Source organism: Staurois parvus, unplaced genomic scaffold, assembly GCF_062004578.1.
Source record: "Staurois parvus isolate SC_StPar_1 unplaced genomic scaffold, SC_StPar_1.0 ptg000450l, whole genome shotgun sequence".
NCBI lineage: Eukaryota > Metazoa > Chordata > Amphibia > Anura > Ranidae > Staurois > Staurois parvus.
The window spans coordinates 1,528,132-1,555,277 of record NW_028318246.1 but is presented as its reverse complement, the minus strand read 5'-3'; the positions used below and the strand labels follow the sequence as shown (position 1 = coordinate 1,555,277).

The following is a 27,146-nucleotide window of genomic DNA, read 5'->3' as shown; positions in this document are numbered from 1 at the left end:
TCTCTCTTCCTTCTGTAGCTAGGGCCGGTGCTATCACTAGGCAAACTAGGCAGCCACCTAGGGTGCACTTCCATCCTAGGGCGCAGCCACAGCCACTGGCTTCCCTGATCTCCACAATGGGTGGATCTAGGGGGGTGCTGGGGTGGGCTACGGCTTCCCCAGATTTCAATTGTGCTCCCCCAGGCCGGTCTTTCCATGGATGCTGTGCCTGGCTGCTGAGGGCCTTCCCCTATGCCCACACTCACGGCTGGGACAAGGGGAGAGTAGCCTGGTTCAGTGAAGCCTGCAAAAGAGGAATGACAGAAAAGAGCTGTAAGTTGCGGGCTGCTGTCCTCTCCTGTCAGTGAAGCGATCTTCCATAAAGCAGATAATTCAGGATCGCTCTTACATCAACATGTTCAGTGTTTGATTCATTCCCTAGCTCCCTACTGCTGAGAGATGAGCAGTCATTGGAAAAAAGGGGTGAGGTAATCAAACTGTATACAGCCTGATCCAAGAGTGATCTTGTGTCATCTGCTGTTTGGAGGATAGCTCCACTGACAGGAGTGAGAGCACAGCACAACCCATGAAAGGAGGGGGAGGGGAGAAGGGTAACAGTCATTTTTGCTGAGATGAGAGGTTTTTTTTGGGGGGGGGACTATATGTTCTGGGTAGGGTAATTTAGAGGGGTTTGTGCTAGGAGGAGGAATTTAAGGGGATTTATGCTAGCAAGCGGGATTGGGGGAATTTATGTTAGGAGGGGGGATTTAGGGTTGAGGATTTGTGCTGGGGTGGAAAATTTGAGGGGAAAGAGGATGTGTGCTAGGAGGGGTGAAGTAGAACTACAGGTGAAGTTTTATTTATTTATTTTTTTGGCGGGGGGGTAGCTGAGGTCGCAAAATAGTCTAGCACTGGCCTTGTCTGTAGCGCTACCCTCTTGAGGGCCGCTGACCATTTTTGGGTTCCCTGTCAGTTCCAAGCCTGCTTTAAAAGCACAGCCCCTGCTGATACCACCGTAAAACTTTCACGAGGAGGATTTCCTGGCTTTGAACCATAAAATAAACACACAATTTAAGGTGAGTAAGTATTCTGAATGTATTGAGGTCAGAATATAAAGAGTGCAAGCACAACAAGGTTGCCAGTAGATGTGCATAAAAAAAAATTAAACACTCTAAAAGGGTCAACAAAATAATAAAGCACATTATCACAATAAGCAAACCCAAATGTCCTGAAGGATCAGAATTTGAACATCAATTTCAGCTTCTGAGATATCGCTCTCCAAGTGAACTATCAAGGTGTCAGGCTAACTCACTTTTGGGCTCTCAGCAACTGTGTTTAACTCTTGACATGAGTACTTTTATTATAAGCAGTTAGTGTCCCCATTTGTATCTCTTTAAAGAATGGTGACACATCTTCTGCGTGCTTGATGGGGCCCTAGTTGGTGCACATTAAGGTTTAGATCTCCCCTTTGAGTTATGTTGAAACTGGGTAAGGTCCCTTTAACACAAAGAATGAAGGCAAGAATTGGCTAAAATTGAAGAAGGGGCAGAAGCAGACTTCAGCAGAGGTTGAACCCCTAAAGATGGTGAACTAGTCTGGTGAAGCAAGTTCCTTTGAAGCTGGAAGAGCCTTGAAATAAGATACTAGTGTAGTCCTGTCTGTAGGGGGCATGTGCTGTAGCCAAAGTCCTGCAGATTCTAGTGAGACACTAAAGCAATAGACCATAGTACAGAATGGGCAAGGCAGTCTGGGGCTTAGCGTAACAATCTGTCATGTAAGGTGCACTGAATTGAATAACTGAAATTAACACAGTCACTTGCAACTTTTGATGATCTGGGTTGTCAGGAATGGACTTGCCAATAGTGGTGGGACTCACCTGCCTTGTGGGCTGCAGTACCAGGGCTGGCCAGCGGGTGCTCTCAACAACCAGAGGTTCACTTTGGCAATTAGCCATCACCTGGGGCTGATTGCAGGTGGTGTATTTAAGGGATGGCCAGACTTTCAGTCTGTGCCTTGGTGTGTGTTTTTCCATGGGCCCCTGTATCTTGTAACCTGCATTCCTGTTCCTGTTTCTGCCTGACTTGTTGCCGACCCTGCCTGATCCTGACCTCTGCTGACTTCTCCTGTTTCATCCCTGGCTTGTGACCCTGACCATTCTCTACCTGACCCCCTGTACCTACCTGTCCGTTAGTTGCTGTACCCAGATCGTGACCTGACTACTCTCCGCCTGCTCCTCCTGTACCTACCTGCCCGATAGTTATCGACCCGGCCTGCCTGACTAAGTTGTGCTCTATATGTGTATGTACCTGTGTATCTATATCAGTTTAGGTTTGGGTTTGTTTCAACTTGTTGTATGTATTTGTGTTAGCTTGGGGTTTGGTGCACTGCGTTTATATTTGTATTGTTAGTCTTAATAAATTGTCTTATTTATACCATATCTGAAGCCTACGTTTCCCTGTGTCAGTCCACACACTTCTGGTCACACCCACATCCCTGACATGGGTAATGTAACCTTTGCAGTGTAGGAGGTAGTTCGGGGCGCCAGTGTGTTCTTTTGGTTCCTATGTTAAGAAGTGATGCTGATGACAGCACTGATCGGCCTGGTTACAGGATTAACTGTCCTGATCATCAGCAATACCAGCGGTCTGCAGTCCTACTTTCCTTCTTCTTCCTTTGGATCTCCAAAGTCTCGCATGGCCTTCTCCACACACATACCCGTCCTCTGCCTCTAACCATCTGCTTCCTTCCCGTAAAGTTCCTGGGCCTTCTTTCACAAATATGGCAGTGCTACATATTTTTTGTGTAATGACAGAGTCACTTTAACCTGCAGGTATGTGTGCTAATATATCCACATTTCAGTGTCTGGGTTTATCCATACATGTGTGTTTTTTTGGAGGGGGTGGTATATTATTTTTCCTCTTAGGTGTTAATATTCAAAAATGTATTTCCTTTTTTGTATGCACTAGTAAGAAACTAGAGTATGCACCGAACTTTTAAGGAACCCATGTCAGAAAATGTAAAATTAAAATAGTGTAGAAAGGTTACCTACATTAGATAGTTAGAGAGCCAGCTGGCCCAGGCTGCACAAAGGATTAATAATTATGTGTATTTTTCCCAGGCTTTCTGGACCAAGCCTTCCCACCCTGTGGCATATACAGTATATGCAGGGGAAAGCTGGGGACGAGGGACGATGAGAACCAACGAAGATGCTGTGACGCCGTGAGATGCAGAAGGAGACTGCTGCACCCTACATTCTGAAGATACCAGATCCTGGAGCCTGTCACTTATGGACTGTGTTAGTTGTGGACTTCCACCTATTGAGGTATGCCTGGGCAGCCAAAGTGTAGTTAGTCAGGACTATGTGCACTTTATCCTGTATTGTTGCAGAAGTTCCAGTAAAGTTCTTTGAATTGCTTTAAAGCCTGGTCTGAAGTTTCTTAGAAAGGATTGCATGTGGGTTCATGGCATATAAAAGAACTTGGGTCAGTAAAAGCACGTTTGCAGAATGATGCAAGGTCACTACTGAAGGTTAACTCAGCAAGACAAGTGAGAAGAGGAATGCAGCAGTTGAAAGATTTTTCTCAACGTTTTTGGAAATGATTCCTCTACTTCAGAAGCATATTATAAACTAGTTCTACAATAAACATAAAAATCAAATTACTATCTGAATATCATGAAAGTTTTAACTTAATATCACAATCATCATATATCAGATAGACTAAACAGGAAAGATTGTGCAAAAACTGCAGTAACCTAGAACAACCATCTGCTTAATTCCAATTTGTACTGTGTTTGATTTCTAAGTCCATTTTTATCAAGGCCGTTTTTATCTGCATTACGAAATGCAGAAGAAAAATGATTCCTTTATCTGGATCTTTGGTGTAGGAATAAATGTTTTCTGTCTGAAGGTTTCTAAAGCTTTTTTATTTTATTATTTTTTTTGTAACCTTTGATGAAAGAAACCAGTTTTGTACTGCTCCATCTAGATCCACAGGCAACCACACACTGTTTTGACAGCAAACAGCAGAGGGATGTATATATAAAAGGCTGGTGTCTGCAGTAGAATCCCAGTTGAGGTCACAGTCCAGGACATCTCCAGTAAACAATGGCCAGTCAGTCCCAGGGCATCCAGCAGCTACTGCAAGCAGAGAAGAGAGCAAAGGACAAATTGGAAGAAGCCAAAAAGAGTAAGAGGATTAGTATTATAGAATCATTGTTAATTGGCTAAAGCAGATGACAACATGGGACTGCACTCAACTTTGCTATAAATAATAATTTGCAATATATATATATATATATATATATATATATATATATATATTGTACTTTTTTAACATTTGCTATCTCCAGATCTCAGAGGGAATATGTGCCCTTATCTCATCTGTTTTTTTTTTAGCTAATGTCTTTAACTTTTTGATATGCAAGTTCTATTATATTTTCTATTCACAGTTCTCTGTATGTGCATAATTAGAGCAGAATATTTAGAATTTGAATATTGTAGCAGAAGTGCAACCCTGCCGTTCTCAATATCATGCTGGGAAGTTTACTGGCTGTAGAAAAAAAATGTTAAGTGCAAAAATCAGCAGCTGTAAAAACGTCCAGTGTGCTTGAGGACCCAGGACCACAAGAATATAACAATGAATATTGTAATATAAAGATTTAAAAACACACATACTTATGTACTTATACATTCCAGCATCATTGTCACATACCTAAAGCACAATTGTCTTAATTATTATTTTTTTTGGAATGTTAAAATGCTTTAACAATAATCCTATGAGGTGGTCATGCAAACTGTTCGGCTTCTTTCACACTGGCAGGAAGTTCAGTGCCCTCTGAAAAGCGGTCTGGGGTGGATATTGTTTTTTTTTTTTGCTGTGGCAAAAATGGCTGGCAGGTTTTCAGGAGGCACTTCTGTTGCCTCCTGACACTCTTTTTATACATTTTTTGTTTTACTTTTTCTAATGCCAAATGGCAATTTTACTTTGCTGTACTGTGCCGCAACTAAAAGCCAAACATTTGGCTCACAGTTGCAATGTTCATGAAGACACAGAACACAAAGGGGTGGATTTACTAAAGGAGTAGAGCAAGGGAATTTTTCCTTAGCTTAGTGAATGTGGTGAAAATTCACTTTACAAAGAAAACCTAATCCTGTTAATCTGTTGGTGCCGAGTGCATATTTGCATACCCAGCAGGTGCCAAGCGGTTAAAGAAAAGTAAAACAAAATGTATTTTTGCTTTTACATGATTGGATGATAGATGTCAGCAGGGCTATACCTCATGCACTAAACTAAGGGATGTGTATAAAACCACACACCCTTACAAAAAGAGCCCCTCTGACCGTCTATTCTATCCTTCCACCATGGAAGTCAGTAATATTATATATACAGTATCTGGTCACGCTATATATAACAGTGTCAGTCCCCGTGAGTATAAATCAATATTCAATATGTTGGTTGTGAATATAGGTCCATGCGCCTTATTTAGATCTTCATATAGTCCCCATTACTTGGTGCTCCTTCAAAACTTTGTGTACAGCAAACCAAATCGTCCTCTTCTATTCACAATACCTCAAAATAAATAAACTCAACATAGTGCATTATCCTTAAATGCAAGTATAATAAGTGCTTGTGAATTATAATTTGTGTCTCCATGAAAAATTCATAAATACCTTCCCTAACCAAAATTATTACTCCACACTCCTCATACACAGTGAGTATGTACCACGCCACACTCTAAATAGTGACCATACAGTGAGCATGTGCCACATCACACTATGAAACATGATCATAAAGTGCAGTCAATCCGGTGTGCCTCCTGTCAATCCATGTACCTTACCGAATCAACAGGTAGTGTGGGCTAAAAAAATCAAATACAGTGCTCCAGGACTCTGCTGTCCCTGCAAGGTCAGTTATTATTCCTGTGATGTGAACTAGGCCACGCCAAACTTAAAAAAAGTGGTCAATATCCTCCGTGGTCTAATTATAAAGCACCTGTCAACAGACATACTTTACCAGAAGAAAGGTAATGCAAGCTTGACTAAGACCCAATAGTCTCTCCAGGCTCTTATAACCAGTACTCCAAATCCAAAATGAGAATACCCAGAAAGAGAATACAGTATCATCGTGCAAAACCTTCTTAAAACTATTGTAAAACTTTATTAAAAGCGCTTACATCAATGCAGAGTATATGCAGCTTTAAAATCAGCTAAATAGCTCACTATCTCCTCATAGTAGTTTGGACCTCATCCAAGATGGCTGCTGCAGTACTTACGTTTACGTCTGACATCACTTTCTGACACGTTTCGTCATCACGACTTTATCAAAGGATGCTTTGATAATTGATTTATTTAGCCCACACTACCTGTTGATTCGGTACGGTACATGGATTGACAGGAGGCACACCGGATTGACTGCACTTCATGATCACTTTTCATGGTGTGGTGTGGCACATACTCACTGTTTATGAGGAGTGTGGAGTAATAATTTTGGTTAGGGAAGGTATTTATAAATTTTTCACGGAGACACGAATTATAATTCACAGGCACTTATTATACTTGCATTTAAGGATAATGCAATATGTTGAGTTTATTTATTTCGAGGTATTGTGAATAGAAGAGGACGATTTGGTTTGCTGTACACAAAGTTTTGAAAGAGCTCAAGTACTGGGGACTATATAAAGATCTAAATAAGGTGCATGGACCTATATTCACAACCAACATATTGAACATTGATTTATATTCAAGGGGACTGACACTGTTATATGTAGCATGACCGGATCCTGTATATAATACTAAACCAGGGGCAGACTGACCATTGGAGCACTCGGGCACTGGGTCAGTAGGGGGACCCATAAAATGCCTCTGGCACCTTTTATAGGCTTTTTTGGGTGTGTTTTGAGTGTGGGCAAGGACACAGGGCCCCATGATCCCCAATTGCCCGGGGGCCCCATGAGTTGTCAGTCCGCCCCTGTACTAAAACAAGGGAGAATTCCCTTGCAAAGTGAAAATTCACTTTGCTAAGTGAACAGCCTATTTGCCGTTAGAAATAAACCCCTAAGAGGCACTGGCTGACATCACAAGAACTGTACATTTTAGATGCTGCTAGCTGCAGTTGGGGAAAATGGAGACAGCAGGGAGAGGATAAGGGCATCCCAGGATTAAGGTTATGGTGGGGGGATTTAAAGTAAATCCTGCCCCCTGTGTGTTTAATTGCTACTCCAATGGCATATAATAGTTTTCCATACTATAAATCGTTATACCATTGCCAATGCTCTGTAAAAAAATGAATTTGTAAATTGTTTTATGAACACATAGGGGTAAATATACTAAAGCTGAAACGTGCAAAATCTGGTGCAGATCTGCATAGAAACCAATCAGCTTCCAGGCTTTATTGTCAAAGCTTAATTAAACAAGCTGGAGTTAGAAGCTGATTGGCTACCATGTACAGCTGCACCAGATTCAGAGTGCACCAGTTTTAGTGAATCTCCCCCAGTGACCTTTCTTGGTACATCAAGGCTACTTTTGCATCTACTGTGTGCAAGGTCAGTAGAATACACTTTTGATGATAGAATTTATTAATATACAGGCCAACACACATTTTGGTGACTTGAATGTTAGACCTGTTCCTGGGTATAATTGACCAGCTGATTCTAAAATGGCACCAATTTTTCTTATCAGCTCTAGTTTTTGTGATACAGTATAAATACCATATACCATTCTTCACTCTGGTTGCCTGTAAAAAACTGGGATATTTTACTGTAGTGTTTTATTTATTCTCCTTGTAGTATGAAAGAAACACATACAAAAGTAGCCATAGCCATAAAATGAAATTTTATGAGTGCCAATATACACACACCTCCTCTACAATCCCACCTACAATACAGATAATTACTTACACTTTAGAATCCAATGTTTCCAATGCAAAATTACAGTTGGAAGTAGGTAAACACTATCACCATATCTGCTACCTTGTAAGCAAAAACACAAACTAGGTAACAGAAGAACAAGTTGATCTTTTCAAAAATGAATTATATAAATTGGACCTTTTCTACTAAACTCGAGCTGATGCAGTCTAGCCAATGCAATTTTTTTAATCAGTTCCCCAAATAATCCCAAGAACAGGGCTAAAAAGCAAGGCACCAAGAAAAATATTTTATTGTTGAGCTGTTAAAATTAACGTAGAACTAAAGGAAAACATTTTTTTTATTTTGGATTATTCTTATTATTATACAGGATTTATATAGCGCCAACAGTTTGCTCAGTGCTTTACAATATAATGGGAGACAAAACAGCAACAATATAGTGCAATACAAGAGGGTTAGGAGAGCCCTGCTCTTTGGAGCTTACAAGCTAAGAGGGAGGGGCTGGTGGTACAAAAGGTAATAATTGTGGGAGATGGACTGGTAGGAGGAATAGAAGATTCCATTATTAGCTGACGGCGGGATCGGGTTCTCTGAAGAGATAGGTTTTTAGAAATTGCCTAAAAGTGGGCAGAGTAGGCGATAATCAGATAGTTTGGGGTAAGGAGTTCCAGAGGATGGGGGAGGCTCTGAAGAAGTCTTGGAAACGAGCATGGAAGGAAGAGACAAGAGAGCAGGAGGTTGTGTGAGGAGCGGAGAGGACAGTGTGGGTGATATTTGGAGATCAGATTGGTGATGTAATTTGGGGCAGAGTTACAAATGGCTTTATATGTTATTGTTTTTGAATTTTATTCATTGGGCAATGGGACGCCAGTGGAGCAATTGGCAGAGAGGGCAGATACGGAACGGTTAGTAAGGTGGATGAGTCTGGCAGCAGCATTCATCATAGACTGAAGAGGGGATAGCCTGTGATTAGGTAGGCCAATGAGGAGGGAGTTACAATAGTCAAGGCGAGAGATAACCAGGGAGTGAATAAGTTGGATAGAGCGAGGGAGGGTGATAACCTCTTTCAGTTTCTTTTTTATCATCTGCATCTCATTGGGGAGGTTTCCCTTCATTACCGATTCCATAACCAAAACAAGAAGCAAGAGGAAATTGCTCTTGAAGAGAACCATTGTCCTCATTGAAAGATTTCCCCTCTATTCCTGTTCTTGCGACAACCCAAAATTTGAGATTTTGAGTCACTTTTTGTAATAATGACCACCAGGACAAATGGAAAGGGAGACAGGTGTTCTAATCCCTCTCATCAAAAACGAAAAATAAAGCTTGCTTTTAGTTATATGTTAAAACCACAGATATGACCCACGTCGTTTTGGAGTTTTCCTTGCTGATTTCAGAAATTATTCTTACATTTTTACACACACACCTATATTTATAACAGCTGTCACCGTCATGAATATCTCTACCTATCTCTAATGTGTATCTCCAGCATTACTGTAGTCTCCATGGAGCTGTGTAATCCCACACATGTGTTTCTCTACACATCTTTATCCAGCCGCTAGAAATGCTTTACTCATTGCATCTCCAGCCCACATTTATTGACTGTCCCGTGGTCAGAATTATGCTCAAATACATGCATCTGGAAATGATACACAAACAAAGGCAAGTTAAATCAAAGAGACCCAACAACGATCACCCCCCTCCCTGCCTTTGATCATAAAATCACTCAAACTTTATAGGGTTTTCTGTAGGATCAAAATCTTACTTACTACAGCAAACAATACGTTCACTGGCTGGCCATGAAGCAGATTTATTCTCCCCGGTATTGCATAGACATACAACTCTTGTGCCTATTCACACATGCTGTATGTATGAGCATGTCTTCTCTACAAAACCCCATCCTTTACTATTCACTTTACTGCCTTTGAAATCACAAGCAGCTCTAGAACATTTATGCTTTTATGAATATTGGAGATTTTGTGTAAAGAAAAAAAAACTAGAAGACGCAGAACGCAATGAGAGGTCAGATGGATCACTTGTGCGACCTCTATGCGTCCTCTACGGCATACTTCTAGTTTTAGCAGGATACAGAATGCTATCTTCTGTGTTGTCACCACAATCATTGCTATATGTACACTTTATACAGAAGCCGGCTATTACAGGATGTAGTTGCTGTTAGCTCACCCACACATATGCAGTGCCACGCATGCTTAGGGAGTTAACCCTTTCACTGTCCAGTTATACTATGTATGTAGTTGATCTCTTTCTTAGAATACCATTTCTAGACAATGAAGCATTGATCAGCCAGAAATATTAGGGTAGAGCTGAGGATTCTTGTTTATATTGTATGTGCCTTGATGCGTTGTGTCAACACCCAGCTGTCATTTCCTGTTTGAGGTTACACTTCACATACTCATTTACAGTAAATGCAAATGTGCTACTGGCAGTATAAAGGGTTAGTTGACATCAAAGAACAATTTCCCAGGCAACATAGAAAACCTCATATTGATATATATGTTTATTACAAAAAAATGCTGCAGGATTCATCCTGAGCTTCATGCAATATTTCAGCTCGGGGGGACTGGACTAACTGGTAAAGTGACAGTTAGCCCTGGTTCGCACTGATGTGGTGAGGAATTTGCAGAGTTTTCAGTGCGAATTCAGCACAGAATCACATCCCATTCATGCGAACCGCTGCGGATGTGTACGTTAAATTAACAACACCCTGAAAGTGGTCCGCAAAATGCGGTGCGATGTGCAGAATCGGATCGCATAGGTGTGAATACCCATGATCCAATTCTTGTGTGGACCAAAAAAGAGTCCTGCGTGTTTTTGGTGCGGGTGCGGTGCGATTAGAGCAATACAAATGTATGGGTCTAATCGCACCGCACACAAATCGCATGTGACTCACACAGGAATGCGGTGCGGTTCCTGTGCGAATCACATGTGATATACCACACCGAATATATGTGAACCCAGGCTAAAAGGGCAGAGGATGGGAGCTAGGCACAATGTCATGCCTGCAGTGTTCTCTAGTTGCAGTTCTAGCACTGGCCAGGAGCTGGCAGAACAATCCTGCGTAAAAAATGCTTGTTTTGGCACATAGTATGACATCTAGAGACATGTGCATGTAAACTCATTCTAGTGGCTACAATATACAGTTGCAAGAAAAAGTATGTGAACCCCTTGGGATTATGTGGAGTTTTGCATGAATTGGGCATAAAATGTGCTCTGAACGTCATCTAAGTCACAACAAAAGAAGAACACAATCTGCTGAACATAATACTACACAAACATTAGATGTTGCCATAGTTTAATTGCACATAACATGTAAACATTCACAGTGCAGGGAGGAAAAAGTATGTGAACCTTTGGACTTAATAACTGGTTGACCCTCCTTTGGCAGCAATAACCTCAACCAAACGTTTCCTGTAGTTGCAGATCAGACCTGCACAACGATCTGGAGTCATTTTGGACCACTCCTCTTCACAAAACTGTTTCAGTGTAGCAATATTCTTGGGATGTCTGGTGTGAATCGCTCTCTTAAGGTCATGCCACAGCATTTCAATCGGGTTGAGGTCAGGACTCTGACTGGGCCACTCCAGAAGACGTATTCTGTGCTGTTGCAGCCATTGTTTTGTTGAATTACTTGTATGCTGTGGGTCATTGTCCTGTTGCATCACCCATCCTCTGCGGAGCTTCAGTTGGCGGACAGATGGTCGTACATTTTCCTGCAAAATGTCTTGATAAACTCTGGAATTCATTTTCCCATCAATGACAACAATCCATCCAGGCCCTGAGGCAGCAAAGCAGCCCCAAACCATGATGCTCCCTCCGCCATGTTTTACAGTGGGGATGAGGTTTTGATGTTGGTGTACTGTGCCTTTTTTTCTCCACACATAGTGTTGTGTGTTCTTCCCAAACAACTCAATCTTGGTTTCATCTGTCCACAGTATATTCTGCCAGTAGTGCTGTGGAACATCCAGGTGCTCTTTTGCAAACTTCAAACGTGCTGCAATATTCTTTTTGGACAGCAATGGCTTCCTCCGTGGTGTCCTCCCATGTACTCCATTCTTGTTTAATGTTTTCCTCATTGTAGATGTGTCAACAAAAATGTTATCATGTGCCAGAGATTTCTGTAGATCTTTAGCTGACACTCTGGGATTCTTCTTTACCTCATGCAGCATTCTGCGCTGTGCTCTTGCAGTCATTTTTACAGGATGACCATGCCTAGGGAGAGTAGCAACAGTGCTAAACTTTCTCCATTTGTAGACAGTCTGTCTTACCGTGGACACATGAACATCAAGGCTTTTGGAGATACTTTTGTAACCCTTTCCAGCTTCATGCAAGTCAACAATTCTTGATCGTAGGTCTTCTGATAGCTCTTTTCTGCGAGGCATGGTTCACATCAGACAGTGCTTCTTGAAACCAGTAAACCCAAAACAGGTGTGTGTTTTTTAAGGGCAGGACAGCTGTCAGCAACACATCCAATATCATCACACTGATTGGAGTCAAGGTTGGCTCACTCCTGGCTCCAATTAGCTCTGGGAGAAGTCATTAAGCTAGGGCCTCACATACTTTTTCCTCCCTGCACTGTGAATGTGTACATGTTATGTGCAATTAAACCATGGCAACATCTAATGTTTGTGTAGTATTATGTTCAGCAGACTGTGTTCTTCTATTGTTGTGACTTAGATGATGTTCAGAGCACATTTTATGCCCAATTCATGCAAAACTCCACGTAATCCCAAGGGGTTCACATACCTTTTCTTGCAACTGTATATATATATATATATATATATATATATATTTTTTTTTAGCCATTAGAATTAATTTACATACATATGCATGTGTTTATACACATTTACGTTCGTGTGTGTAAATGTTGTCAGTAAGCTTCTCTCCGATCGCAGGTTTACAGCATTTTTTATGCCCTGAACATTGTTCTAAATGTAAATCTAAGTACCAAAATGTACATGAATACGTTGGACACATTGGGGTGCATTTACTAAAGGCAAATAGACTGTGCACTTTGCAAATGCAGTTGCACTCATTTTCCTTTGTAAGCCTGGGTGCGGTGCGGTATATCGCATGTGATTCGCACAAATTCCGACATTTCTGTGCAAATCACATGCGAATTGTGTGCGGTGCGATTGGAGCCACACATTTTGTATGGCTCAAATCGCACCGCATCCGCACCAAAAAGGTGCAGGACCTTTTTTTTCATCCGCCCTAGAATTGGATTGGATGGGTATTCACACCCATGCGATCCAATTCTGCATATCACACCGCGTTTTGCGGACCGATTTCGGGGTGTTGTTAACTTAACATACACACCTGCAGCGGTTCGCATGAATGGGGTGCGATTGTGATGCGGTGCGGAATTCGCACAGAAAACGCTGCAATTTCCGCACCACATCAGCGTGGACCCTGGCTAAATGTAAATGTGGTGAAGCTTCACTTTGTAAAGAATACCCAATCAGGTGCAATGAAAATAAAAGAACAGCGTTTTTGCTTGTACATGATTAGATGACGAAAACCAGAAGAGCTTTACCACGTTTACTAAGCTGTGAGGAAAATAAATGCAACTGCACTTGCAAAGTGCACAGTCTATTTGCCTTTAGTAAATCAACCCTGGTGGCTTAAATAAAACTGTGTTCAGACGGAAAAAATGTCTTAAAAAAGTGGTGTTTTTGTATTCTGCCTATGTGCATGAGCCTTCAGGGCCACATTTCATGTCGTATGGGCACCACAGTGACTTAGTTTTCTGCCTTTCAGCACTGGGGTCCTCAGTTCAAATCCTGATCAGGATACAATGGAGGTTGATTTCCCTGTGCTTGCAAGGGTTTTCTCCCACATTATAGCCAATTTGCCACACTGGTAGGCAAATTGGCTCTTGTGTGTGTGATAGGGACCTTAGATTGTAAGCTCCTTGAGGGCAGGGATTGATGTAAAATGTCAGACCTATATAAATACCTGTAAAAAATAGTAACAGTGTGCCTGGCTATGTTGTAAGTGGAGCCATGCTGGGGCGTATTCAGGGGCGGACTGACAACTCATGGGGCCCCCGAGCAATAGGGGATCATGGGGCCCCTGTGTCCTTGCCCAAACTCAAAAAAGCCTATGAAAAAGGTACCAGGGGCATCTCATGGGGCCCCCTACTGACCCTGGGCCCTTGGGCAGTGCCCGAGTTTCCAAATGGTCAGTCCGCCCCTGGGCGTATTTACCCCAAGGCAAACAAGGCATTTGCCTAGGGCGGCATTTTTTAGGGGGCAAGAATGCCCCCCGGTAGAAGGGACATATGCAGCATGGGGACCAGGTGGGATCCGAGAGAGGCTTCGGGCTGATTGATGGTGTATGCAGAGCCCAACTGTTGTTCCTGGGTATGGCCAAAGTTGTGAATATTAGTGTCTTTCTCTCTGTTGCCAGGGGCGGTGTTAGCAGAAGGCTCTCTTGAATGGGGGGGGAGGGCAGGGGTGTTGTGGGGGGGGGGTCTGGTGTTGGTTGGTGTCCAGCTCTCTCTGCCGGGGAGGGGGTCTGGTGTTGATTGGTGTCAGGCTCTCTCTGCCGGGGAGGGGGGGGGGGCATCCAAATTTTGTGTTGCCTAGGGCAGCACAAAACCGAAATACACAACTAGAGCCATGATTAAAATTCAGACAAATATAGTACAAGTCAGCATTACTATACAGTTATGGTTATTTTGATCAACACAATTCTACTTGCTTGCCATGAATAAAAAATGTTCTGCTCCCTCCAGTGACTTAAAGCCTGGACAGTGCACATTGCATAGTCTCTGGATTCATGAGAGTTTTATGAATTTCACATCATTAGAGACTACAAAGTGTCTATTGTGTTCAGTCAGACAGACCCTGTTTAGTAAGCTCAGTGATATAAGAAGATCCACAAGGCACAGAATTGTGCTGTACTACTGAGCAGTGTCAGAGCCTCTATAGAGCAAAGTAGGACTAAAGGCAGTTTTTTGTAAATTTTGCATAGAACAAGGGAGAGTTACAACAGTTTTTTGCCATATGTGTCCCATTGAGGAGATTTCCCTTCACTTCCTGTCTCATAGCCAAAACAGCAAGTGAGAGGAAATCCTGCTAAAGTGAGGGAATCCCTGGTTGTCACTGGGGTCACCAGAACTAGCATCCCAAATGAAAGTTACATAGTTAGTCTGGCTGAAAAAAGACAAAAGTCCATCCAGTTCAATCATTTAAAAAAAAAAAAAGTTATAATCCTATACCCACAGTTGGTCCAGAGGAAAGCAAAAAAACCCAGCAAAGCATGATCCAATTTGCTCCTGCAGGGAAAATCGGATTGCCCCCTCCATTCCTGTTCTGGAGACAACTCAAAATTTGGGATTTTCTTTCACATTCACTCTCGATGATAATGATAAACAGGGTCACTCTCCCTAATGGGGGCACAGAGAGCAATAACAACCTGGCCGGTGTTCTAATCCCTCTCCAATGTATCCAAAACTAAAAAAAAAAGTGTTTTGTCTTTAGTTATATTTTGAGGTAATCAATCTGATCCTTGTACAGTGGGGATCGAAAGTTTGGGCACCCCAGCTAAAAATTTGTATTAATGTGCATAAAGAAGCCAAGGAAAGATGGAAAAATCTCCAAAAGGCATCAAATTACAGATTAGACATTCTTATAATATGTCAACAAAAGTTAGATTTTATTTCCATCATTTACACTTTCAAAATAACAGAAAACAAAAAAATGGCGTCTGCAAAAGTTTGGGCACCCTGCAGAATTTATAGCATGCACTGCCCCCTTTGCAAAGCTGAGACCTGCCAGTGTCATGGATTGTTCTCAATCATCGTCTGGGAAGACCAGGTGATGTCAATCTCAAAGATTTTAAATGCCCAGACTCATCTGACCTTGCCCCAACAATCAGCACCATGGGTTCTTCTAAGCAGCTGTCTAGAAAATTGAAACTGAAAATAGTTGACGCTCACAAAGCTGGAGAAGGCTATAAGAAGATAGCAAAGCGTTTTCAGATGTCAATATCATCTGTTCGGAATGTAATTAAGAAATGGCAGTCATCAGGAACAGTGGAAGTTAAAGTAAGATCTGGAAGACCAAGAAAAATATCAGACAGAACAGCTCGCAGCATTGTGAGAAAAACAATTCAAAACCCACGTTTGACTGCACGATCCCTCCAGAAAGATCTGGCAGACACTGGAGTTGTGGTACACTATTCCACTATAAAGAGATACTTTATTATTATTATTATTATTATACAGTATTTATAAAGCGCCAATAGTTCGCTCAGCGCTGTACATTACAAAGGGAGACAGAACATGTGACAGAACAATACCAATACAATGCAAAACATGAGGGGATTGAGGGCCCTGCTCTTTCGAGCATACAATCTAGGAGGGAGGGGGTGGTGGCACAGGAGGAGATAGCTGTGGGGGATGGAGTGGTAGGAAGAGTGGAGGAGGGAGGCAAGTTAGCAGGGGGTGGGGTAGGCTTCCCTGAAGAGATGGGTTTTCAGGGTGCGCCTAAAGGAGAGGAGAGTAGGTGATAATCTGATGGGTTGGGGCAGGGAGTTCCAGAGGATGGGTGACACCCTGGAGAAGTCCTGGAGGCGGGCATGGGAGGAGGAGACCAGGGAACTAGAGAGAAGGAGGTCTTGTGAGGAGCGGAGTGTGCGTGCTGGGCGGTACTTGGATATTAGGTCAGTGATGTAGTTCGGGGCAGTATGGTGGACAGCTTTGTACGTCAGCGTTAGGATTTTGAATTTGATCCGTTGCGCAATCGGAAGCCAGTGGAGGGATTGGCAGAGGGGGGTGGCGGAGACAGAGCGGTTGGAAAGGTGAATGAGTCTGGCAGCCGTGTTCAGGATGGACTGAAGAGGGGATAGCCAGCGGCGAGGCAGGCCAGTGAGGAGGGAGTTGCAGTAGTCGAGTCGTGATATGATGAGGGAGTGGATGAGCTGTTTAGTGGTTTCTGGGGTTAGGAACGTGCGGATTTTGGCGATGTTGCGGAGGTGGAGTCTGCACGAGTTTGTTAAAGATTGGACTTGGGGCTGGAAGGATAGGTTGGAGTCCAGAATGACACCCAGTACTCTGGCCTGCAGGGCGGGTTTGATGGTAGCGTTGTTGGACGTGACGGAGAAATCAATGGGGGGTGGTGTCCGGGCTGGGGGGAAGACAAGAAACTCGGTTTTGGAGAGGTTCAATTTAAGGAAGTGGAGCGACATCCAGTCTGATATGTCGCTCAGTAGGTGTGTGATTCGGGCTGAGACCAAGGGGGTGAGGTGGGGGGTTGAGAGATAGATTTGTGTGTCGTCGGCATAGAGGTGGTAGTTGAAGCCGTGAGAGTGTATGAGTTGGCCAAGGGAGGAGGTATAGATGGAGAAGAGAAGGGGCCCGAGGACAGAGCCTTGAGGGACCCCAACAGAGAGGGGGAGTGAGGGGGAGGTGGTAGCATTATAGGTAACGCTGAAAGAGCGTTGTGACAGGTAGGATGAGATCCAGGAGAGAGCAGAATCTCTGAGGCCGAGGGAGTGTAGTTTTTTGAGGAGGAGGGGGTGGTCGACTGTGTCGAAGGCCGCAGAGAGGTCAAGGAGTAGGAGCACTGAATAGTGTCCATTAGCTTTGGCGGTTAGCAGGTCGTTGGAGAGTTTGAGTAAGGCAGTTTCGGTGGAGTGTAGGGGACGGAAGCCGGACTGTAGGGGATCGAGGAGGTTGTTGTCGTTGAGGTGAGAGCATAGGCGGGTGTAGACTAGGCGCTCGAGGAGTTTAGATGTAAATGGGAGCAGGGAGATGGGTCTGAGGTTGTTCGGGTCATTGGGGTCCAGGGAGGGCTTTTTAAGTATGGGGGTGATGTGTGCATGTTTCAGAGGGGAGGGGAAAGTGCCTGAGGAGAGGGAGAGATTGAAGATGTGAGTGAGGGAGCGTAGGATGGAGGAGGAGGAAGGTCGTAGGAGTTGTGAGGGGATAGGGTCGAGGGGGCAGGTGGTGAGGCGGGCATCAGAGAGGGTCTTGGAGACTTCCTCGATGGTAGTAAGGTCAAAGGTGTGGAGTGTTGGGGGAGCTTCAGTATGAGGAATGTAGGGTGGGGTGGAAGAGGAGGTCAGAGCAGTGGTGGGGCCGTGGGAGAGGGGTGATGAGGGGGTAGCTGAGTGAGGGTGAAGGGGGTTGGAGAGAGTTTGAGCAGCGACGAAGTCCCTGCGGGTTATGTCGAGGGGGAGGGGGGATAAGGGGGTAGCTGTGTGAGAGGGGACAGGTTGAGAGGGCGTGTGAGTTGCGGCAATGTCCTTGCGAATTGTGTCAATTTTGTTTTTGAAGTGATTGGCAATCTCAAGGGCAGTGAGTGAGGTGCTGGGTGGAGGTGGGGGTGGAGAGAGTAGAGAGTTGAAGGCAGAGAAGAGTCGGCGAGGATTGGAGGAGAGGGCCTTGATGAGGGTCAAGAAGTAGGCCTGTTTGGCAGCATGGAGGGAGGAGGTGTAGGTGCGGAAGGCAGATTTGTAGCGGGTGAAGGCTTGTTTGGATTTGGTTTTGCGCCATAGTCGCTCCAGGGCACGACTTTGTCGTTTGAGGGTTTTGGTGTGATCAGTCTGCCAGGGCTGGAGCGGTCGGGGTCTGGTGTTGCGTGTGGTTAAAGGCGCTAGTGAGTCAAGGGCTGTTGAGAGCGCATTGTTGTAGGCGGTCAAAGCCAAGTCGGGGCAGGACAGGGGGAGGATGCGGTCGTGGAGTTGATCAGCTGCAGAGTGGAGGGAGGCAGGGTTAAGGTTGCGGAGGTTACGGCTGGTAGTAGTGTGACATTTGGAGGGGTAGGCGTTGGAGGACGAGGAGATAGAGAAGGTGATCAGGTTGTGGTCAGAGAGAGGGAAGAGGGTGTTAGTGAGGTTGTGGGGAGCACATCGGTTGGAGAAGACAAGATCAAGGATATTTCCGTCGGAGTGGGTGGTGGATTGTATGCACTGTGCAAGTGCAAAGGAGGAGGTTAGGTGGAGGAGACGGGCTGTGTCCGGGTTGTCGAGGTTGACAGGGATGTTAAAATCCCCAAGAATTATGGTGGGTAGCTCAGAGGAGAGGAAGAAGGGTAGCCAGGAGGAGAAGTCATCCAGGAAGCGGGGTATGGATCCAGGAGGCCGGTATATCACAGCAATCTTCAGGGGGGTTGGGGAGAATAGTCGGACGCAGTGGGCCTCGAAGGAGGAGAAGGATAGGGAGGGGGGGTTTGGGAGGACTCGGAAGGTGCTCTGCGGTGACAGGAGCAGACCAACCCCACCACCTTTACGACCGTTAGGCCTGGGTGAGTGGGTCCAGGTGAGACCTCCATAGGAGAGTGCAGCAGGGGAGGTAGAGTCAGTGGGCTGGATCCAGGTTTCCGTGATCGCCAGGAGGTTGAGGGAGCGGGAAACAAAGAGGTCGTGGATGGCGGTAAGCTTGTTGCACACCGAACGGGCGTTCAGGAGTGCACATGAAAACGGGGGAGAGATTTTAGGGAGCAGGGAGACAGATACTAAGTTGCGGGGGTTGCAGTAGGACGTGGAAGTGGGAGGGTGTTGAGCGGGTGAGGGAGGTGGAGGGCCAGGATTTGGGGAGATGTCCCCCGCGGCTAGGAGGAGGAGAAGGGTGAGAAAGGTGGCATGGGAGCGGGATGTGCAGGAGCGTGAGAAACTCCTAGTGGAGGTGTTGGGGTCAGTGGGAGAGTGGAGTAATAGGAGGAGGTGGTGGGTGCCATAGAGGGGTGAGGGAAGCAGTGAGGACACGATATACAAATGTTTGGGAGGGGCAGAGGGATATAGTGAATGGAATTTGGGAACGGAGGAGAGGAAAATGAGAAGGAGGAGTGGAAGAGACATTTTGGGGAGGTGAAGAGAGCAGTAGTAGGGAGATGATAGCAGTGAGGGGGAGATGTACAGGTTGTGGGGTGGAGCAGAGGGGTAGAGAAATGAGATTTGGGAACAGAGGGTAGTAATATGATGAGAAGAGGGGCGTATTATATAAAGGCACACAGAGTGGGTCTCAGGCATGTAAGAGGTTTCCCAGGGTGTTTGCTTGCAGTCTTCCAGCATGCAGTAGAGCTTCTAACTGTTGTTGTGTCTTCCTGCTGCTTGGGTTCTCCTGCTTTAGTTCAACTGCTGCGTTTAACTGCTTCTTCTATGCACTCGTTCGAAGCCGCACTCAATCTGAAGCAGCACCCCATCAGAGACTGTGCCCCCCATCAGAGATCTCCCCCATGAGCTGATCTAAATTTATAGGGAGATGCTCAAATGAGCATTCAACTCCACCCCAATTAGAAGCTGATAAAGATCACATGAGGAGTGGGGGATGATACTTGTACAAATATGGTCTTCATGGAAGAGTCATCAGAAGAAAACCTCTTCTACGTCCTCACCACAAAAATCATCGTTTGAACTTTGCAAATGAACATATAGACAAGCCTGATGCATTTTGGAAACAAGTTCTGTGGACCGATGAGGTTAAAATTTAACTTTTTGGCCGGAATGAGCAAAGGTACGTTTGGAGAAGAAGGGGCACAGAATTTAATGAAAAGAAACTCTGTCCAACTGTTAAGCATGGGGTTGGATCAATCATGCTTTGGGGTTGTATTGCAGCCAGTGGCACAGGGAACATCTCACGAGTAGAAGGAAAAATGGATTCAATAAAATTTCAGCAAATTTTGGATGGTAACTTGATGCCATCTGTGAAAAAGCTGAAGTTAAAGAGAGGATGGCTTCTACAAATGGATAATGATCCTAAACACACCACGAAATCCACGGGGGATTATATCAAGAGGCGTAAACTGAAGGTTTTGCCATGGCCTTCACAATCTCCTGACCTCAACATCATTGAAAATCTATGGATAGACCTTAAAAGAGCAGTGCGTGACAGACAGCCCAGAAATCTCAAAGAACTGGAAGACTTTTGTAAGGAAGAATGGGCAAAGATACCTCAAACAAGAATTGAAAGACTCTTGGCTGGCTACAAAAAGCGTTTACAAGCTGTGATACTTGCCAAAGGGGGCAGTACAAGATATTAACTCTGCAGGGTGCCCAAACTTTTGCAGACGCCATTTTTTTGTTTTCTGTTATTTTGAAAGTGTAAATGATGGAAATAAAATCTAACTTTTGTTGACATATTATAAGAATGTCTAATCTGTAATTTGATGCCTTTTGGAGATTTTTCCATCTTTCCTTGGCTTCTTTATGCACATTAATACAACTTTTTAGCTGGGGTGCCCAAACTTTCGATCCCCACTGTACATATATAATTAGACTGTTTTTAAAAACAAGGTTTTAAATACAATAACACATAGGGGTTGAATTACCAAAACTAGAGTGTAAAAATCTGGTGCAGCCCTGCAAAGAAACCAATCAGCTTCCATTTTATTTGTCAAAGCTTTATTGAAAAAGCTGAAGTTAGAAACCGACTGGCTACCATGCACAGCTGCACCAGATTTTGCACTCTCTGGTTTTATGTACGCCACAGACGGTTCGTTTATCAGCCGATTTTTTTGTCCGAAAGATCAATCGGCCGAATAATTGCCGTGGGGCAATGGCATCGGCCTATTTTCATGGTTCCTCCTCATTTTATCGGTCATGCTGGAAAATTTGCAAAAAACGGCCGATTTTCGCAATCATTGGTGGCAACAGAACGACCAATGTTTCGTTTTTCGGACGAAAAATCGGCCGATAAACAAACCGTCTATGGCCTGCAATAGTCATCAATCCTATAATATCACAAAGGGTGTTGATATTGGATTGACAGTGGACAATTGAAAGTAGGCAGTGGTACTTCAAACTGCTTGAAATGCTGTATGATTCTCATTACTGACTACAACCTTTATTTAAAGCGGTAGTAAAGTCCGCTTTTCAACTTTCAGCCTGGGTTCACACTTTGGCGGTGTGGAACATCGCATGTGATTCGCACAGGAATCGAAGCGAATTCTGTGCAGTGCAATTTGAGCCATACATTCTGTATGGCTCAGATCGCACAGCATCCGCACCAAAAAAGTGCAGGACCCTTTTTTTTGTCCGCACTAGAATCCGATTCTGCACATCGTACCGCATTTGGGAACCAATTTCAGGGTGTTGCTAACTTAACATACACACCCGCAGAGGTTCGCATGAACGGGGTACGATTTTGATGCTGTGTGGAATTCGCACAGAAACCAGTGCGAATTCCGCACTTCATCAGTGTGAAGCTGGGCTTACTGACGGGTAGGCTTACAAGAAAGCTTACCTGTAGGTAAAATTAATATTTCCTAACACCATTAAGGAGATATTCTAGCGAGCAGCAGCTGGTGACATCACCGACTCATGCACTCTGAAGGAATGGCAATCCTGTGCTTGTTGTGCCCGGGGCTCCTGCGCACATGCACGGGACTGAGCATAGTGATTTCAACTGTAACTGGAGAGGCAGCTTTGTGACTACCTGATCTGACAACCATTGTCTGTAATTGATCTGATACTATTGCTCCTCCCACTTTTTTTTACCTACCAGGACCTATTTATAGCCTAGTGCAATGAGCAGGGTGGGCATGTGCAATCAGTTGGAGCAACCATTCAAAACATAGTATTTGATTTTTGCTTTTTTTTTTTTACCTACTTTACTGAGATTAAATAAAGATCAAACTGTGCTTTGTTATGTCATAACTATATGGGTTTATCACTATTGTGGATGAGACTGATGTTTGCATTGTAAAGCTGTTTCTCCTCTTTATAGGGAAAAATAAACGCTTACGGCAAGCAAAAGAGGAGGCTACAGCAGATATTGATCAGTATAAGCTAAAGAGAGAGACTGACTTTCGACGTATCCAGACCTCTGTAAGTATTTGTAAGCTTTGTAAAAGTCATCCTTGAGATAAGTGTGAAAGAGCGTGGATAGTTAAGAGCAGGGGCGGACTGACAACTCATGGGGCCCCCGGGCAATAGGGGATCATGGGGCCCCTGTGTCCTTGCCAAAACTCAAAAAAGCCTATGAAAAAGGTACCAGGGGCATCTCATGGGGCCCCCTACTGACCCCGGGCCCAAATGGTCAGTCCGCCCCTGGTTAAGAGCCGTTCTCAGGTTTGTATCCACACTGGGGAAATATCTGTCTCCTGATGGCATGACAGACTATTAAAAAGTCTTACCAATGAAGTCACAGACAGAAATTAAAACTTTGACAGATCTTTTCCCACTCTACAAATAAATGTGCTTTTGCTGTTGTTAGTCTCTGCTGCAGAGATTCCTTTCACTTTCTCTCTCTGTGACACAACAGGAAGTTAAGCGGTATCTCCCTAGCAGAGATACAAGCAGTATAAATGAGAGAGAATTACTAACCCCTCTCAATTCTATTAACAAACTTGGTCTGGAAGTCTTCCACTTTAGGACCGCCCTATAGTAGTTTTACTGCTATAGGGTGGCCGTCCTGTCCAAAATTATTTATACGTGATTTTACACATCCACCATAGGGGCTCACTCAAGCTGATCTGCGAGTACTGGCAAACGCGTGTTTGCCAGCACCTGCCGATTGTCCGGCAGGGACAAACAACAGAGCTCTGCCTATGTAAACAAGGCAGAGCTCTGTTCTGACGTGAGGAGTGAACATTCACAGCAGAAGCTGATCTCCGAGTACTGCCGAAAGCACGTTCACCAGCGCCCACCCGCTGATCGTCCGACAGGGACAAAGAACAGAGCTCTGCCTATGTAAACAAGGCAGAGCTCTGTTCTGACGTGAGGAGTGAACATTCACAGCAGAAGCTGATCTCCGAGTACTGCCGAAAGCACGTTCACCAGTGCCCGCTGATCGTCCGGCAGGGACAAAGAACAGAGCTCTGCCTATGTAAACAAGGCAGAGCTCTGTTCTGACGTGAGGAGTGAACATTCACAACAGAAGCTGATCTCCGAGTACTGCCGAAAGCACGTTAACCAGCGCCCGCAGATCGTCCGGCAGGGACAAAGAACAGAGTTCTGCCTATGTAAACATGGCAGAGCTCTGTTATGACATGTGGGGAGTGAAAGATCGTGTGTCCCTGTGAAGCTGGGAACAAAATCTTTCACTTCCTATAGTGCCAGCGCCACATAGTGTACACAAATCACATAGCTAGGCACACACTTAATCCTTTGATTTCCCTAGATGTTACCACTTTCCCAACCAGTGTCATTAGTACAGTGGTCAGTGCATAATTTTCATTTTGAGATACAGGTTTTACAGGAAAAAATAAAAGCTGAACAATTTAAGCACCCCTGCCAGTGTTAAATGGTTTGTCCCATCCCTGTAAACTGATACATGTGGAAGAGAGCTTGTTCTTTTGAAAAACAGCAGAATTACTGGCTGGATCACCAGATGAAAATAAAAAAAAGAAAGTCTAGAAAAGAAAACTAATGCAGCCATCACATCTAAGAATTGTTAAGCTGCAATATATTAAACATTTGCTTTTGGGTTGGCTTTGCTCATGCTTGTAATATTGAATGGTCTTGCAATACTTTAATTGTGCAATTTTCAGTGTACTGGCATCAGTGTTATAGTTACATAGTCAGGATGCATATTAAGAGGTCATTTACCTGTCTTCCACCAATAAACCTGTGGAACCTAAACCATACTACCTAACGTAAACGTGCCAGGTTCACAACGAGTGTTCTTTAGATTTCTGCTATCAGATCTTTAGCATAATTTGCAGATAACTACATATGGACACATTTTTATTTGCTGTTAGAAGACATGAACCATATGTAAGATCCCCTGTAACTCCTCCTGCCCTTATCACAGACATGCTTGATCTTATTGTAAAATCTGGTTCTACTGGTTTCCAGTTAAACTTGTGTATATAATTGTACTTTTATGTCTCTCCTAATACTTTGTTCTTTTCTCAGATAATGGGCTCACAAGGTAACTTGGCAGTGAAGATAGAGGAACAGACCACTGAAAAGATGCAGGCATACAATTCAAACTACCAGAAATTCAAGGAGAAAGTAGTAAAGGAACTTCTGGAACTGGCCTATGATGTTAGACCAGAACTCCATAAAAATTTCAAGAACAAGCAGTAACTACCATTCTCTCTCGAAAATCCAACTTCTATTTACTATGCTTTTGGGAGTACCAGGAAGGGACAATGCACCAAGACCACCGAAAACATGAGGATGGCAACTTGACCAAAGAAGATTTTTTTAATCACTAGCTGAAAATCGTTATTACAACTACTGTATACCTAAATGTCCGGTGCTGCATTATTTGCATTGTTCCGCCTCCCTTGTAAACACATTGTATTGAAATCTGAAAGCTGTTATACTTTAGGAATCCCAAGAATAAATAACTAAGTGTCATTGCTAATTTTCCATATATCTCTAGACAGGGCAGCAAATTGTATTAAAAAAGTTAATTTAAGCAGTGTTAACCCTTTCGCTGCCAGGCCTTGCTCTCCACTTTTAAACTCAGGTGGCCAGACCATATTTGCAATTTCTCCATTGCTTTTTTATTTTTCCCTCACAGCTTTCAGAATTTGCAAAAAACACTCCAAACCATATATTTTCTGAAAGCATAGGACCAGTAGAATAAAAGGAAGGTGCTACTGATTTTTTTAGGCCCTGTGATATTTGTGAAAATGTTCATCGAATGGCTATTTTCACTAAAAGTACACTAAAATCCTTATTAGTGGATACATACATGACAAACTTTACAAAACTTCTACTTGTTATAAAAGTTAAAACTGTATTGAGTTAGAACATACCAAATATTTGCAAATTTTTAATTGCGCCTTTTTGTGAAATGGTGAAAACTGAAGGTGCACAAAACTGTAAATAAACACAATTTACTCTAAAACTCTGAGGTTATCATTTTTCCCTTACAGCTTTCAGAGTTTGTAAAAGACCCCCTCCCCCAATCAATATATTTTCTGAAAGCAAAGGACCTATAGAATAAAAAAAAAAAAAAAAAGCTACTGATTTATTATTATTAGTATACACAAACACAACATAACTTACAACATTCCTCCTAAATTGCTACTAAGGACTTGTTCACATGGGGCATACTAAAATGTATGCCCGTGGAGAGCTGTGTTTACCCGCATGGAGATGCCCAGGTATTCTGTGCCAATTGAATGACAAAATTCATGTTATATGGGATGCGGCACAGCCACTGCTCCCAATCAGACATCCCTGTGGGTGTGGGTGTGGGTGCACAACCTTGAACACAGACAGTGTGAGCTCAGGGACATTCACCCGGACCCACATGGATGTCAGTTTGGGAGTAACGTGTTTGTGCAGTTGCTACATCTCAAATGACATCAATGGGACTGCCTGAACGGAGATGTATGGAACACCTGTGCATCCCTGTGCAGGTAAACACGGCCTTTCAGGGACATACACTGCAGTATGCCCTGTGTGAACAAGGCCCTATTATGTTGTGTTATTTTTTTTTATTTGATTTATTTCTATTTTATTTTATTATTTTTTTTAATATTTTGTCCTTTTTAGGGGGGGGGGTTAGGAAGGCTTTGGTAAGATATCAGAGGTCTAAGGAGACCCCTGATGTCTCTTTTTTGAGACAGAGACAGGGAATAAAGACAGTCCCTTTCTTTGAAGCCTGAGCTACACTGTACGTGAATGCAGTCTGTGTAGAGACTTCTATGCCGTCACAAAACTGCAGTATAGTAAAAAGTGTTTACTATACTTCAGTAATGAATGGATAGAGGTGCAATCACTACTGATTGCCCATTATATCCAGTGGTGACGCTATGGGGGTGTGGACCGGGTGACATCTGCCAGAGGGGTGACACCAGGGGCGGACTGACCATTCTGGCTCTTCCCAGAAGCCTAGGGTCAGCCCCATGAGAGTGTATATGTACACTGAGTGCTATTACCTGTATATAACACTGATATCTGTGCACTGAGTGCTATTACCTGTATATAACACTGATATCTGTGCACTGAGTGCTATAACCTGTATATAACACTGATATAAACTGAACCTCTCCAAAACCGAGTTTCTTGTCTCCCCCCCAGCCCAGACACCACCCCCCATTGACTTCTCCATCACATCCAACAACGCCACCATCAAACCCGCCCTGTAGGCCAGAGTACTTGGTGTCATTCTGGACTCCAACCTATCCTTCCAGCCCCAAGTCCAATCTTTAACAAACTCGTGCAGACTCCACCTCAGCAACATCGCCAAAATACACACGTTCCTAACCCCAGAAACCACTAAACAGCTCATCCACTCCCTCATCATATCACGACTTGATTACTGCAACTCCCTCCTCTCTGGCCTGCCTCGCCGCTGGCTATCCCCGCTTCAGTCGATCCTGAATACGGCTGCCAGACTCATTCACCTTTCCAACCGCTCCGTTTCCACCAGCCCC

General features: G+C 43.9%; 1 protein-coding gene across 1 annotated transcript; it reads left to right on the top strand.

The window, feature by feature from the left end:
* The first annotated feature begins 4,054 nt into the window (after positions 1-4,054).
* On the top strand, positions 4,055-25,609 carry ATP6V1G3 (ATPase H+ transporting V1 subunit G3). Its single transcript, XM_089688680.1, has 3 exons — positions 4,055-4,166; positions 22,532-22,632; positions 24,664-25,609. Exons 1-3 carry the CDS (start codon positions 4,085-4,087, stop codon positions 24,835-24,837), a joined length of 357 nt encoding a protein of 118 aa, XP_089544806.1. The 5' UTR covers positions 4,055-4,084; the 3' UTR covers positions 24,838-25,609.
* The last annotated feature ends 1,537 nt before the right edge of the window (positions 25,610-27,146 follow it).

What these genes read in the sequence shown, in the direction of transcription:
- ATP6V1G3 (XM_089688680.1), top strand. Translation starts at nt 4,085, where the DNA reads ATGGCCAGTCAGTCCCAGGGCATCCAGCAGCTACTGCAAGCAGAGAAG. An exon ending in ATTGGAAGAAGCCAAAAAGA is followed by an intron (nt 4,167 to 22,531) that starts GTAAGAGGATTA and finishes TCCTCTTTATAG; the next exon opens with GGAAAAATAAACGCTTACGG. An exon ending in TTCGACGTATCCAGACCTCT is followed by an intron (nt 22,633 to 24,663) that starts GTAAGTATTTGT and finishes TTCTTTTCTCAG; the next exon opens with ATAATGGGCTCACAAGGTAA.